The following is a 14,771-nucleotide window of genomic DNA, read 5'->3' on the forward strand; positions in this document are numbered from 1 at the left end:
ATATCTTGAATGCCGTAGCGTTTTGTGCCGATGTGCTCAGGCTGTCAGATCCAGCGCTCGACAGTGTGAGCGTTTCACTTGACTAAAAATGTGTGTGTGAACTGTAAAAAATATTTAGGGGCACATGTGTGCATAAAAAAAAAAAATCAGCTGAAGCAGACTATATTTTTGTCAGTAAAAAATATGATAATCTAACTGCAAATGTTGGAGGAACTCCAGCTGCTTTCCCTCTTCCCCGTGTGACACGGTTATGGGCGGTTTTCCAAGCCACTGTCGGCACAATAAATATAAGTCCCACTGTCGGCTGGGTGGAAATAAGTCAAAGGGCTCTAGTTTCCCGGTGCAGCGCAGGGTGGCGCAGGGTGTGCGAACCCCACACAGAGCTAGTTTCGAGCAGCGCAACCCGAGGCGTGTTCAGTTTGGTAGTTTGGCAGACCGAGGTGCACTGAGATGGGTGTGGTGGCGCAGCAGGGGGAGGTGTCGACAGATCCAGCTAGGCGCAGTGACAGTTACGTGCCAAAAGGCTTCGCCGAAGGTGCGCTAAAAGCTCGCCATCTGAAACCACGTCTACTGTCAGCACAGGGGGAGCGCAGCCGGTGTAAGCCGAAGTTTGGCTGACCGGCGGACAGTGCGCACACGTCACCAAAACCTCACAGACAGGGTTCCAGAATGTCAGGCACATTAACAACGCAATAAATAGCCAAAAAAACCACTATTCAATGCAACTATCCGCAATCAGCACATAAATGTATCTCTGTATCGACTGTCCCGTCACATCTGATGTCAGATCAAAGGGGATTGGCACCGTTTGGCACGCGTAATGGAAACCCAACCTGATTTGATTAACACAGCCTGAAAACTAATGAGTTCACATCCCTCTCAGCCAACCACAAACAGCCACAGCATCAGATAGAGAGTATATATTCAGCATCTGTCATCTTAGAAAAGTAAAAAAAAAAAAAAAAAAAAAGAAACAGAGTGAGACTGCGAGAGAGAAAGAGAGAGCGCACGCGTGCACAAGAGAAATGCAACATTGATTTACAATTGTGGTGACCTCCTCCCAGGCTACCTTTCTATCATCAGCCCGTGGAGGTCTGCTCGCAGTTCCGTATATTCGGACACTGCGAGCTTGGACCTCCCGGACCAAAACATAAGTTTCCTCCTGCGAGAAGTTTGGCCGTCTGACGCTGCTCTCTTCCGCCATGGCGAATTGAATAAATTGAGTAATTACGCCTTCGTGCGGCACATTTAAGGGCAAGGAGAGGGGCCCATTTGATTGGTGTGATGTGTGTAAAACCCACTCCACGCCTTCTCTCCTCCCTCCTCCCTCCTTTCCAACTTGCGCAGGTAGGAAGGACGGAGGTGGGACAGACGAGTAGCTGCACCAGCGTGCACGGTGTGCCAAACTTGCAAAATCCGCCTGGCCACACCCAGTTGGCGAAGCGCAGGTGCGCTGCACCCCCGCCTCGCCCGGTCTGCGAAACTAGAGCCCAAAGTGTGGAGAAGAGGGACCGGGAAAAGCGGCGGACCTCCGGGGAAGCCTGCTCCGTTCTCCCAGCAGTTAGGGACCGTTCGCCACGGTACTGCTGTTGGGCAGGGTGGAAATAAGTCCTGCAGAGTTACAAAATTCATTTCAATTTACAATGTTCAAAATCCCCCCCCCATATATATATATATATATATATATATATATATATATATATATATATAGGGCTCTATATATAGGGACACACCTTCTCATTCAATGCGTTTTCTTTATTTTCATGACTATTTACATTGTAGATTCTCACTGAAGGCATCAAAACTATGAATGAACACACCATCACACCTCCTCCTCCATGATCTTTGGTTCCAACCGCCGTGTCTTTGTGAGACGCAGAAAAGGTGAACGGATGGATTCCACATGCCTGGTTCCCACTGTGAAGCATGGAGGAGGAGGTGTGATGGTGTGGGGGTGTTTTGCTGGTGACACTGTTGGGGATTTATTCAAAATTGAAGGCACACTGAACCAGCATGGCTACCACAGCATCCTGCAGCGACATGCCATCCCATCCGGTTTATGCTTAGTTGACGATCATTTATTTTTCAACAGGACAATGACCCCAAACACACCTCCAGGCTGTGTAAGGGCTATTTGACCAAGAAGGAGAGTGATGGAGTGCTGCGGCAGATGACCTGGCCTCCACAGTCACCGGACCTGAACCCAATGGAGATGGTTTGGGGTGAGCTGGACCGCAGAGTGAAGGCAAAGGGGCCAACAAGTGCTAAACACCTCTGGGAACTCCTTCAAGACTGTTGGAAAACCATTTCAGGTGACTACCTCTTGAAGCTCATGGAGAGAATGCCAAGAGTGTGCAAAGCAGTAATCAGAGCAAAGGGTGGCTATTTTGAAGAAACTAGAATATAAAACATGTTTTCAGTTATTTCACCTTTTTTTGTTAAGTACATAACTCCACATGTGTTCATTCATAGTTTTGATGCCTTCAGTGAGAATCTACAATGTAAATAGTCATGAAAATAAAGAAAACACATTGAATGAGAAGGTGTGTCCAAACTTTTGGCCTGTATATATATAAACTCTCTAAAGCTATTATCCTGACTACCCTGAGTGAATAACTGATTCACTGGTTGATGGCTGTTATTTTGGCTGTGTGTGTGTGTGTCTCAGTTTCATGGTTGAGATGACTGTGTTTCTTTGTAGAGAAGGCTAAATAAGGTCAAGCAGAGTGTTGTCTGTGGCAGCAGGGTGTGTTTAAAGCATCAGCTGTCGATAGAAGGTAAAAAGAGGCTCAGCTGACCAGGGTGGAGTATTAGGGCTGATGACATCAGCACTGATGTATCCCACTAGTGCTATCGGGCTTGCAGTGAGACTGAAAAGTGGCCTTTGATCACAGAATGGCAGCACTGGCACTCTGGACAGTACTGTGTGTTTGTCTGAGGATCTGCTAATAAAAACGTTGTGTATATGCCAGAATCTGACCATTCCCATCCATCGTGACCCGGAGACAGTGATTTGTTCCACAAACACATCACTTATAATAACAGATCACACTTCATCCCCTACTGAAAGAATAAGGGCTGTTGTTCATGATACTAAATCACAAGATCTACACTAATACCAGCGCTACTGTTCCAAGCATGAAAGCAACACCCACAATTGTTACACTACAATTAAACAGGAAGTAATGACAATACTTCGTCAGAGGAACAAGATGGTCTATAAAGCTGCTTTGTGGTGGTTTCTCATCAAGGAACCGGAAAGCAGTGGTATGTTTGGAGGACATTTAGTAAACAAGGCATCTGTGGGACATGCTACAACGAATAGTTCCCTGAACGAGCAGAGACCGCTGGGATGTTGTCACAGAAAATGAGCTCATACTGCAGAACATTTTACGATATTTGTTCCGGGACTTATTAAAGGAGTCTATTAACTACCATTAATGAGTTATGGTGGCACTGAGCCAGAGGGAACTGTAAAACAACATGGCTAACTATGCTGCAGAGGAGCTGACAGACTATTCTGGGTATTGCCTAAACAAAAAGCCTGAAAACAGCTTCCCTGGCTCAGTAATGAAGGAGCCATGGGAATGTGACACAAATAGCATTAATGCCGTGAGGGCAGAACAAAAGATCATTTGATTTAGGCTATTTTTAAGAACAAAGAAATTTGTCATTTACCCACACAGGATGGTCGGCTTATAATTTAACATGCTATGCTGATGATAACAGAGACAACAAAGACAGGGAAATTTATTTTTAAATAAAAATGAGAACAGTCCAAAGATGTATTCCTAGAGAGAGCTTATTACAGTACTTTTCAAAAGACTGAATGCATGATTTTATCATTAGGTTCCTTTGTTTGCACTGCTGCTTTCTGGCATAAACTAAACTCAAGCCTTACATTTCTCAAAAGATAATTAGGATGACCTATTTAGACTAGACAATGCTGACAATCTGCCTGCAGTGTTTTGGGCACACTGTGTGTCTGAGATAGAACTGTAGGTCCAGTGAGTTCACTGAGGTGATTTAGGGACAGGCTAACTCTGGCCCCACACAGGGGAATTACGGTACTTATTGGTCAATGTGTTAACTTGCCAGCAACTTTACTCAGACTAGGTCTAAATGAAGCCATCTATATTTTAAAATGCTGTATTCATGTGAAAACTATTTGCATCCGCATGAGTGTTTACAGATCAGTTTTTTCAGAGACGTTTGTGAACATGAACAATATGAAAACAGATAACTCTTGTCCTTTTTCTACTATTTTCACTTGGCAAACAAAAAAGATGTGCATCACAGACAGCATAGGGTAAGGAGTAGGACAGACAGTCCTGCTCACCAAATCATTATTTCATGCTTTGTCATCATTCGATAAAATCAGCATAAGCACTGTTTAATGACAACAGCTGTGTTGTATGATCAGCCACATCTGTGTTTAAAGTATGTGATTACAGAAAAAGTAAGAGGACAGATAGTTGTGTCCTTTGCTGCCACACAGGCTCTGCCTGTGACTCAACACAGCTGATTACTGTGCTGAGTGACAGCTATTTTTGAATTTGATTCTTATTTTATAATTGCAATGTCGTCTGATCATCACCAAAAACCCAAATTGATGACAGCAGCTCTGCTGTGCGTTCAGCTGTGTTGGCATTTAAAATGAATGATCGCTGAGACAGAAGTGATTTCGTAACCGACACTGTGGCACACAGTTCCTGACCATCACTGAACGGGCGTATGATATCATTTTGGAAAAGCTCTGCTTTCCCTGTACACACTGGAACACCAAGCAGGGCACTGCCAAGATATCACCCTTGTCTGGTCTATTTAATTATTCACTGCTCTACATGATTTCATATTTGCATTGTGTTCATTAGTAGGTATGCAATGATTTATCAGCTGAACATCAGTATGAGCTGATATTCAACTTGATGACTGACATCAGCCTAGTTGCAAATGAGATGACATTGAAAGGCTAAAAAGCAGGCCTCCAGACTAATTGCATCAAACTTAGATTAATGAGCAGGTTTAAGAAGAAGACAGTGACTGTTTGGCAAATGGGCTCTGTGATCTTAGTGTTGTATAATGAGATGGCTCGTAGCAGCCAGCGACCCGCGGACAATAGAATATGTGTTTGAAACAAACAGAGATCTTCCCATGGACGCCTTTGGGACGAAAGGACAAGGTAAACTCACTTTCATTGTGTCAAAGGACACACCGTATTGTTTCCCTGACAATATGACACTGTGAACAAGGAATCTGTATTGACATCTACAGAATGAGAGCTAGTTAATGTTGTTGGCAGCCAGTGGCCTCAACTAACCGCTCACGGAGGTTGTACTGAGTTTCATTACATCGCGTTCAAACTCTTCTCAGTAAAAATGATGATTGGGCAAAGGTAAATTATAACGTTCTTGTGATGTGTTCAATGTAATCGTGTAAAATATAGGTTTTGGTGAGGAACTTCAATACAGTTGTTTGAAAGAGAAATGTTGTTTTCACAGCAATATAAAATAGACATTAAAGAGGGAATTATAGTAAAGGACTTTGAAGCAGATTTTTTAAAGATGTTTTTCATGTAAAAGGTCATATTAAAGGTTGTTTAATATATCTGTATGATTGAATTTGTGCTCATTCAAAGATACTGTACTGAAAGGCTGAATGACTTAAAAACTGTTTAGTTAGTTATTTATGGTTTAGATTTCCCTAGCACAAAAGGGGGAATAAATAACAACAAAAAATAAAATAAACAATGATATTAACACATCAGTATTGTTTCAATTAGCTGTTATTTCAAACATCAGTATCTGCCCAGAATTTCAAAATCGGTGCATCCTTACTAATTAGCTGTCCCCCATAGGATAGAAAGAGAAGAAGACATACTTTATTAATCCCCAAGGGAAAATTCAATATTTTCACCCTGTTGGTACTAACATGTTACATACACACAGGCCTGAAATACACACACAAGTACAACAGGACCTATACACATGCTTTAAATGTAGACATGTCAGAGCAAAGGGGCTGTCCATGGACAGGCTCCCCATGTAGTTGAAGGTTCAGTGCCTTGCTCGAGGAGGCAACCTGGCACCTCGCCAGCTACTGCTCTATATTTGGTCTGTACTGGGACTTGAACAGATGACTCTCCGGTTCCCAAGCCAAGCCCCTATGGACTGAACTACTGCCGCCCACAATTAGTGATGCTGCTCAAGTATCTGGACTCAGCACAAGTGATTTGAACTCCCTATTCTCTAAAAATCCAGTGAGGAGAAAGCTGAAGGAAAACCTAAAGAAACCAGTGAACCTATGACCAGTCGCACCACCAAAAGGGAATAGCTGTGCTGAGCCACAGAGAAATGGCCCGGTGGTAGACCCAGCTTCAACAACAAAATGAGTCCACCAAATCCTGCAAATAATGGTGAGAATGAAGAATATAGCCAACCTCAAGGTTAAAAGCAGTAGGCAGTACCAAAACCCTGCACTTCAAAGAGCTGAATATGTGCACTGTAGGTGGTAAATGTTTGTAGGTGCTGACTATTATGCTGGATCAATGCTCATAGAGTTTGTAGCTGAACTGTCAGACTATTGCTGTGATGTATATATAAGTGTGTGTTACTGCTCAGAAATCCATGTGTGAAGGAAACTGATAGGCAAACAGGATTGCACTTGCTAAACAATCAATGACTCTCATAGCACTAGTAACAAAAAACTATCTGGCACTGTCACTGCTGTGCATATACTAGGCCTGTCACCATTAACTACTTTGACTACATAAGTAAAGTAAAACCACACAACCAAAACAATTAATAAAATTGACTCTTTGGTTCTGTTAACAGAAACTTAAATATCAAATATTTGGCACAGGGTATAGAGAGTCACTTCTTAAAGGCAATATACTGCTAATCCTGCTTTTCAATGGTTAGGACTTTGTTAATGTGCGAAGTAACAACATATTAGCTATAAGTTAAACATGAGATCATTCACATTAATGGGCTCTCCTCTCTCAGTCAGCTAAACCCAAAATGTTTCCAATCAGAGTTGTGGAGTGCAGCTTTGAAACCAAGTCTATTTGGACCTAGTCTTTCAAATTTTTTGGCTGGTCAGTGGCCGTCGGGAAAAACACCTATTAGCGTGTTGACTGTTGTGCTGGATCCACTTGACCTGGTTCACTGTTGCTGTGTGTGTGTGTGTGTGTGTGTGTGTGTGTGTGTGTGTGTGTGTGTCTGGGTGTGTGAGACACAGAGCAGATGAGAGGACAGAAGTAGAGCGACCAGGAAGGACAGCAAAACGTGTCTCAGCATAGTTGTTTTTTTCCTGTTCATTCAGCTTAGGCACCGTGAAAAAAGCTTAGGCGCTGTGTCCAAGTCTTATTACGGTCGGGAAAACCCTGCTGTTATTTCTGGCATTGTGTTGGCTAAGATATTGGTGACATTCTCAAGTAAACAAACACACATGTAAACCCAGGGGCAAGATTGTATGATATATGGACGTGGCCTTAATAACTTTTCATGACCTCAATAAGTAGATAATGTAATTATTGTGACAGACCTAGCAAATAACTGCAACCATGGCATTTACCATACTTCTAAGTTTGATCTGATCTGTGTATTTACAAAGCGAACAAAAATGATATGATGCCAAAGTGTTCAAATGGGGACTGTAGCTGCAAGGAAAATTTCTAAAGAGGTTTCTGTAAATTCTTGTCTGAGCCAGGACGACGAGCGAACCTGGCCGCTGCCCAATTCAACCAGCATCTGAATGCCATGTGTGGACCTCTCCTCTCATTCTCTCCCTCTCTAGTCAGGGGGAGTCGTTTGGCTTTGTGACACATGCCCAAGTGGGCTTGCCAAGGACTCTCGGGCGTGCGTGAGTCATTCTCAGTTAAACAAGAACATGGCTGGCTCCTCGCTTGGTTGGAGGAACAGTCAACCAGGATCTCCAAACATGGCTGCAATAGTTCTCTGCAAAGCACATCCTGTGTAAAAATGACAAGGATTTGTTTCTTGTCAAGGGAGTGGTGGTACACAGTAAGAGCCTATCAAAATCCTACAGTGCATTTATTTAACCTCTGCCTCATCTAGGTTTGCTCAGATCATCATAGCATCAGCTGGAAATGGTGAGCAAGTGGCCACAAACATTAATAGTGATGCATGAAGGACTTTTCATAAGCTGTAGCTCCATCTGTCAGCAACAATTGAGCTCCAGTCACAGTCCTACTGGGCCTTTTTTCCTTGCTCTATCATAGCATTTGATTGACTTCATAATTTTGTCATTTATTTTTTGCTTGCAATTCCATCACTCAGTCTGGCTACAGCTGGATGCACTGCTCTCCACAGGACCAACACAAGTCAAACCCAAAACTTTACACTGAAGATAGTAACACCCACAGTACTTATAGTTTGCTCAATATTGCTGTCCACAATTCAGTGCCAGATTAATTTAACAGTCCATCATCCTCGCCAATGATCCTCTATCTCTTTGAGGTTATATCACAGAGTATAACAGGTCATTCTGAATGTAAATGTACTGGACTGCATTAGTGGATTCATCAATTCAAAACATGAGGTGTGGGTTAGTGAAGCTGCCAAGAACAATATCAAATTACCACTACAGTCTTTTAGCTGTCAGTTTAATAATGGAATTATAACTTTATGTAGCACTTCTCTTTGCTACATTTCTGAAACACCTTACAATTTGCTTTATAGGCAAAAATACAACTAATAAGACAATGAAAGGCATCAGTACGCTAATCACAAAAAGACTCAACTATTCTCATTTTGCTTCATGTGTTTTTAGAGTTCATTTGTTAGAAGTTGTCTTGGCCCTCCATGAAGAACTGTTCCATCAGAGCTGGCTGTACACAGATGTCTGCAGTGCAGTAAGTTTTAAAATGCAATTATTTATCTATTATCATCTATTATCAATATGACTAGTAATGGCCAGGTTTGAAATAACCAGAATTCTACATTTATTCAGGGTATCTTTTCAAAAATTAATTTTGAAGAAATCTGAATCAGTGTTCCCCAAAATTCACCAGCTGTCCTGTGTTGGATGGGCACAGGAAGGGGCCAGTGGAGTTCCTTTCAACAACTATCTTGGGCCCAATCTCCCTGTGCAAATGAGCGAAGCTTTGGGGATTTCTGGCTTTGCATTCCATAATGCTGCAGAGACTGAGCGCCTCACAAAGCCTGACTGCAGCAAATTCCACACAATGGAACTCCACTTTCCCTCCCTGACTGACTAACACTGTTACTCAGTCAGACCAGGCCACTGTTTTGGGCCATGAGCAGGGTGATGGGGTACAACACATTAAGACATTTAGACGGGCAACAATGGCTGGCTGCTCACCGTCAGGTAGAGTTAAAGGAGGCCTCAAAGAAAGCTGCCACAAAAATGTGTCTGCTTATCACAGCCATTACCAGTCAAATCTACAACCGGGTGACACCAAGCCCCCACAGGCAGCATTGGGTGTTAAGGCCAATTTGACACAGTGGCCAAACCGTGGAATTACAACTTCACGGTCTTTTACATGATGCCATTTGCCTAAAAAATACTTTTTCTCATTGTGACCACTGTGTGGGTAAATTAGTGGATACATTTTTGCAAGTGTCACAGTCCTTGTGAAATGACTAGTTTCACTATCAGGATTAGATGCAAGTCTAAAAGAACTGCACAATTAAATCATTTTATCACCATTTGACTTAGCAGAGGGCTAAACCGGAAGTTAACTGCTTGGTTGGTGTAAGTTAGTTGTATGGCCAGCAAAAGTCTCTGGTGTGCGTGCTCTACGGGCCCAATGATCTGGGTAATTTTACACTAGGAAGCCAAACTTTTTGGGCTTCATGTGCCACTGAGGAACTTTCATAGAAATAAATGGGGCCCCGCCTCCGACGCTGTATACAGTTCTCTTTGTACATCTGTGAGTAACACTGGGACACCAAACCCTGCTAAATTGACTCACCAGCCTTCCTGCACCCACAAACACCAGATTTCACTCATGATCTGGACACTCACTCCATTCAACAGTGCCATTCCTCCAGCACACACAGCTAATGGACTGAAGGCTAGCCCCACACTGAACAACCACATCTTTTTAACTATCTGCAAACTTCTGGGAAGTACGCTGTATCTTAATGGCTGTTTACAGTAACTGTGTTTAAGAACCTCATTCATCACACTATACAAGAAACCAGCTAAATAACAGCATACATTGGGATACAAGCACTATGTTGAATTGCAGAAGTATGAAAGACAATAACAAGCCACATAGTGACCTAGTGGAGATTCACAGCATTCTCAGCATGCATATGTGTAGAGTTTGGCTCCAGGGTCACAATGTTGAAACAATTTTTTTCTTGTTTGTTACATCACACAGTGACACACTTAAAGTAGGGATGCACCGAATATTCGGTAACCGAATATATTTGGCTGAATATTGCAAAAAAACACACATTCGGTATTCGGTGGAATAAGTTAAAAGCAAGGCCGAATAATAGCAGCGCGGTTTTGATAACGCAATCAAACAGCGTGCCGTGACGGGCGGAATAAAGCAGCAGAAATGAAAGGCGAATCCCACCGACTGTGGGTTGAACGGGGGTCACAGACACAGACAGGAATACGTATTCCTGTCAAATACGGGGGCCATCGTCTTACCGGCGAGGAGAAGTCGGCTCCAATAATATCCTCTTCTTGGCATGTGGACTGCCCAGAAGTACCTGAACAGCTGAGCCAGCTGAACACAGACCGTACGTGATGTGTCAGAAGAGAAACAAGCCGTTCACGGCCCACAAACCTCACCGCACTTTACTTATGAAGGGACTTGTCATGGGAGGAGGGTGGCTGGTTGATTCTTATTTTATTTATTTATTTTATTTTGATCCCCCTATGTTCATCACTCATTGATGCTGTTTTTGAAGTATGAATAAGTCAATAAGTAATTTATTCCATTGAAATATCATTGATGTATTATAGAAAAGTGATTTATATTTTTATAAATGACAAAAGGCACATCTGCCTCATTTTCGCTGTGATATCGTGATACTACTCAGAACCATGATATTTTCATTGGTATCATACAGTGGGATGCAATTTTAGTACCGTGACAACACTAATCTGGAGGGGGTTCATCTGCAAAAACTAATGAAAAACTAAACAACGATATTCGGTATTCGGTACTCGGCATTCAGCCAAGTGTTTAATATTATTCGGCTTCGGCCACAAATTTTCATTTCGGTGCATCCCTAACTTAAAGACAAGAAAACAAGAAAAAATATGTTTGGAAATCATAACGAGCAAACAGCCAAGATGTCCAAATATGAACCACAGAGCTCCTGACTTATGAAATAAAAAGCCTCTGTTACACTGACAAGCTTTGATACTGCATGTCATACAAAGATGGAAGACTTGCTATGTTGAGCCTTTTTCTTGAGCTGCTAAAGTAATACCAGCAAAAAAACAATTTATATTTGATGTTGGCAAAATAATGCTAATGTAAAAGTAATCATTTCTCCAACCCCAGCAAATCCCTGGGAAGATAAGCAGCAGTGACATTAGAGAGAGGAAACGCAATTTACTATCATGCCTCAAACAGAAAGTCCTTAGAGAAAACAGCTGAAAAACAAATGTAGGCCAGAAAGAACCCAAAAAATCTGGGGAAAAAATGGCCATGTTTCTTGGTCCAAGTGTCATGTAGAAAAGCTCTTGGCACAAAGCCCACGTGCAGTACAACGTCTGAGCCAAGACTTTTTATTCTCTACTGCAGTGGCTTGGAGGAAACAGAAAGAGATGTTTGGTGTTTCAAGACAATAACATTTAGTATTTGAAACTACATAAACACAACTGTCAGGTCAGGCACCTTCGTTATCTGGACAGTGTTTTCTAATATAGATGCAAATATACAGTGATTGATTTTTCATGGATACAAACATATTCTGCTCAGGATTTTCTAGTCTATTGGAATCTAATGTGGACCATCCAAGTGTTTTTTAGTCATCTAAAGGATAGAAAATGCCTTCATTTAAATTTCAAAATTCCAACAGACACAACAAAGACAAGCAACAACTTTCCGCATTGTGCTTTCTCTAGGCTAAGTTGTGGCCTGGAAAAAACCCCTGATGTGCGCAACTAAAGGATTGAGATGATAATAAGGGACAATTCAATCACAAATGTAATTGATCGAAATAGCTTAATAAATAGATAGGTGGGAGTATATAAAGTGAGCATGTGCCTTATCTTTTCATCAGATTACACTATCTCTGCTGAGGGTTTATATGACAGATCATCTCACATTCCTACGATAGTATCATTTTAAATTCCTAGAATGGCATGCTGCCTGGTGGAAGGAGGAATGCACCTATACAGCACATAGCTACAGGTCAAGTGTCTATACAAAAACAAAATCTTTATCCACTATTACTTAATCCTGCGAAACCCTCAGTATATACAGGAAAAGCTTGAACCTTAAGGACCTTAGCTGCCACAGTATTGCTCAAAAGCTAACCAAACATCAAAACACACTTCTGTTAGAAGCTGTACACTCCCCTACATACAACTTCTGTGCTAAAACACATGTTCACTGCACGTTGACTACCATGTTATAAATCTTAATTTGATTAGTGACAACAAACAGACCACAAACTGCAGGGACACAACGTTTTGGTAAGCTCAAGGTTGCTGCAGACGACCAGTATGTGTTGAACGTTTTATACAGCAGAATGAGGGAAGGCTAGGTAGGAACCGTGTTCATGTCCTGACATGACAGCAGGGCAAGGGGGAAAAGCGACAAGTGGCTGCTGCTTCAAAGCTTGCCAGCATGAAAGCTTCTGGGAAACCACAGCGTGCTCTCCTGCTCTGATCAGCCCTCGAACAGATTTAGACACATCCTACAGAAGACCTAAACAATCCTTTCATTGCTGTGGTGGAGAGCTGACTTTCATCTTTCCTTCGGGGGTATCTGGGCAGGGCCGCACCATGGGCTCCCTTCAAAGCTGTGGGCTGACCCCAGATGGGAGAGGACAAGGCTAATTCATACTTCTGTGGTACGGGCAGGCTGAGTTGCCCCTTTGTCCCCCTGCTTACAGGCTGAATGAGGTTATTTATAGGTCCATGCATTATGGACTGAAATACACAACAAGATTGCAGTGGCCAATTAAAGACAAAGGGTGCCACATATTTGGGAGACTGGACAGATCTGAAGCTTTGTCTTCTCTCACTGCAGTTCTGAGAAACTGTGGCCAGCTACATCAAAAAGGAAATTGTTTAGTTGGGTGACTGCGGCAGAGTGCTCCTGACAACCAGGACACATTCACAAGTGCCTGTCAAGTGACAAGTATTTCCTTCCTTTCATCTCAGAGGGAAAGTCAAACATGGAGTTTAACCTGTGCAACAAAGCCCACGCATGCACAATGATAGCTTTACTGACTACAGAGAAGGAAGCAGCTCCAGAAACTGCTCCACATTGTATCTCTATCACAATGTGGTGCAAAGATCCATTGTTAAAAGCCAGCTTGACCTTGAACAAGGATATTTCCTGCATGGAAATTAGGTAAACACTTCCACAAAACATGACAACACACCCAGTGAAGTCTGCTGTACAAGACTTGGGCGTCAATCAAATCTAACCGAACTTTTGCTTCTACCCTGTCTATGTTTCATTAGAATTCATCAGTGCATGTCTCCATGAAGGAGATGGAGGAGACTGTTGCAGTTCCTCATACAAGCTCTCTCATGCAGGGACCTCTACTGAAGAGCCTGACCCTCCACATTGCTTGCGGCTGACTTCACCAGCTGTGTGACCCTAAAAACCCTGTTCATTAACCTCTACAGCCAACAGCTGAACCCACTGGCAGGTGTCATAACTTTGAGAAAACTTTCTGAGACATTGCAATAACCTCTGCTCTACCACAGGACCTATGGTTTCCACAAGCCTTTGCTCAAATTTCAACTTAAATCAGTGATTAAACATTTTAAAAAGTTGGTTTTAACACTGTGATTAATTCACGCAAAGAATCCCATCTGTTATAACTTTACCAAGGGGCTTAGATGTGGAAAAAATGCACAGGCTTGAAGCACTCATTGCATTCCCGTCCGGTGTGCCTAGAGGCTCGGTTCCCGTTAGATTGAAGGAAAAGGCTACTTACAGAATGGTGGTCTGAGGAGAAACTGCTGGTACGGTTTCCAAGTTTAGATGCATACATCTCACGGTGGTTCGGAAACATAAACAGCGACTCGGACAACAAAGCACAGACTGTGGTCCGCTGGCGAGCAGTAACAAAGCCACCGCGAGTAGACACGGAGAAAAGAGCTGGCCAGCTCGCAGCGCCATTGCTAGCAGTGAGCCGAGCAGAGCACAGACCGCCAGCTGCCCCTCTCACACACACTCCCAGCAAGTCAGCCCCAGTCTGCAGAGGCACGGAGACAGAGCGACACAGACAGAGGCAGAGAGAGAGAGAGACAGAGAGAGAGAGAGAGAGAGAGAGAGAGAGAGAGAGAGAGAGAGAGACAGAGAGAGAGAGAAGTGGGGCAGTGTGTTAATACAGTCCCAGAAAAGGGAAGTAAAAAACGTCATTCAGGGAGATAATTAGAAACGTATTTATCCTCAGCTATATAGCCTACATACAATCTGCTGTTTGCACCTATAAGTCATTTCCTAAATCCCATAATTTGGTGGAGTACACCCTTTGCAACTTAATCCGAAAGTTTGTTGTAACGCCAACCAAAAGCGCAATTTGGAGACCTATGTTTAATTTCAAAATGTCCTGGAACACATTTTTGGA

The 14,771-nt window shown here is 42.7% G+C and overlaps 1 protein-coding gene across 1 annotated transcript in view; it reads right to left on the reverse strand.

Annotated features, from left to right (window-relative positions):
- LOC125900470 (peroxidasin) overlaps positions 1-14,409 on the reverse strand; it is a 66,143-nt gene extending 51,734 nt beyond the window's left edge. The window contains exon 1 of the mRNA XM_049595484.1: positions 14,136-14,409. Within this exon, the coding sequence (XP_049451441.1) occupies positions 14,136-14,320 (185 nt within the window). The 5' untranslated portion in view covers positions 14,321-14,409. The remainder of the gene's footprint in view (positions 1-14,135) is intronic.
- Between the last annotated feature and the right edge of the window lie 362 nt (positions 14,410-14,771).

This window comes from Epinephelus fuscoguttatus, linkage group LG14, assembly GCF_011397635.1.
Source record: "Epinephelus fuscoguttatus linkage group LG14, E.fuscoguttatus.final_Chr_v1".
Lineage (NCBI taxonomy): Eukaryota > Metazoa > Chordata > Actinopteri > Perciformes > Serranidae > Epinephelus > Epinephelus fuscoguttatus.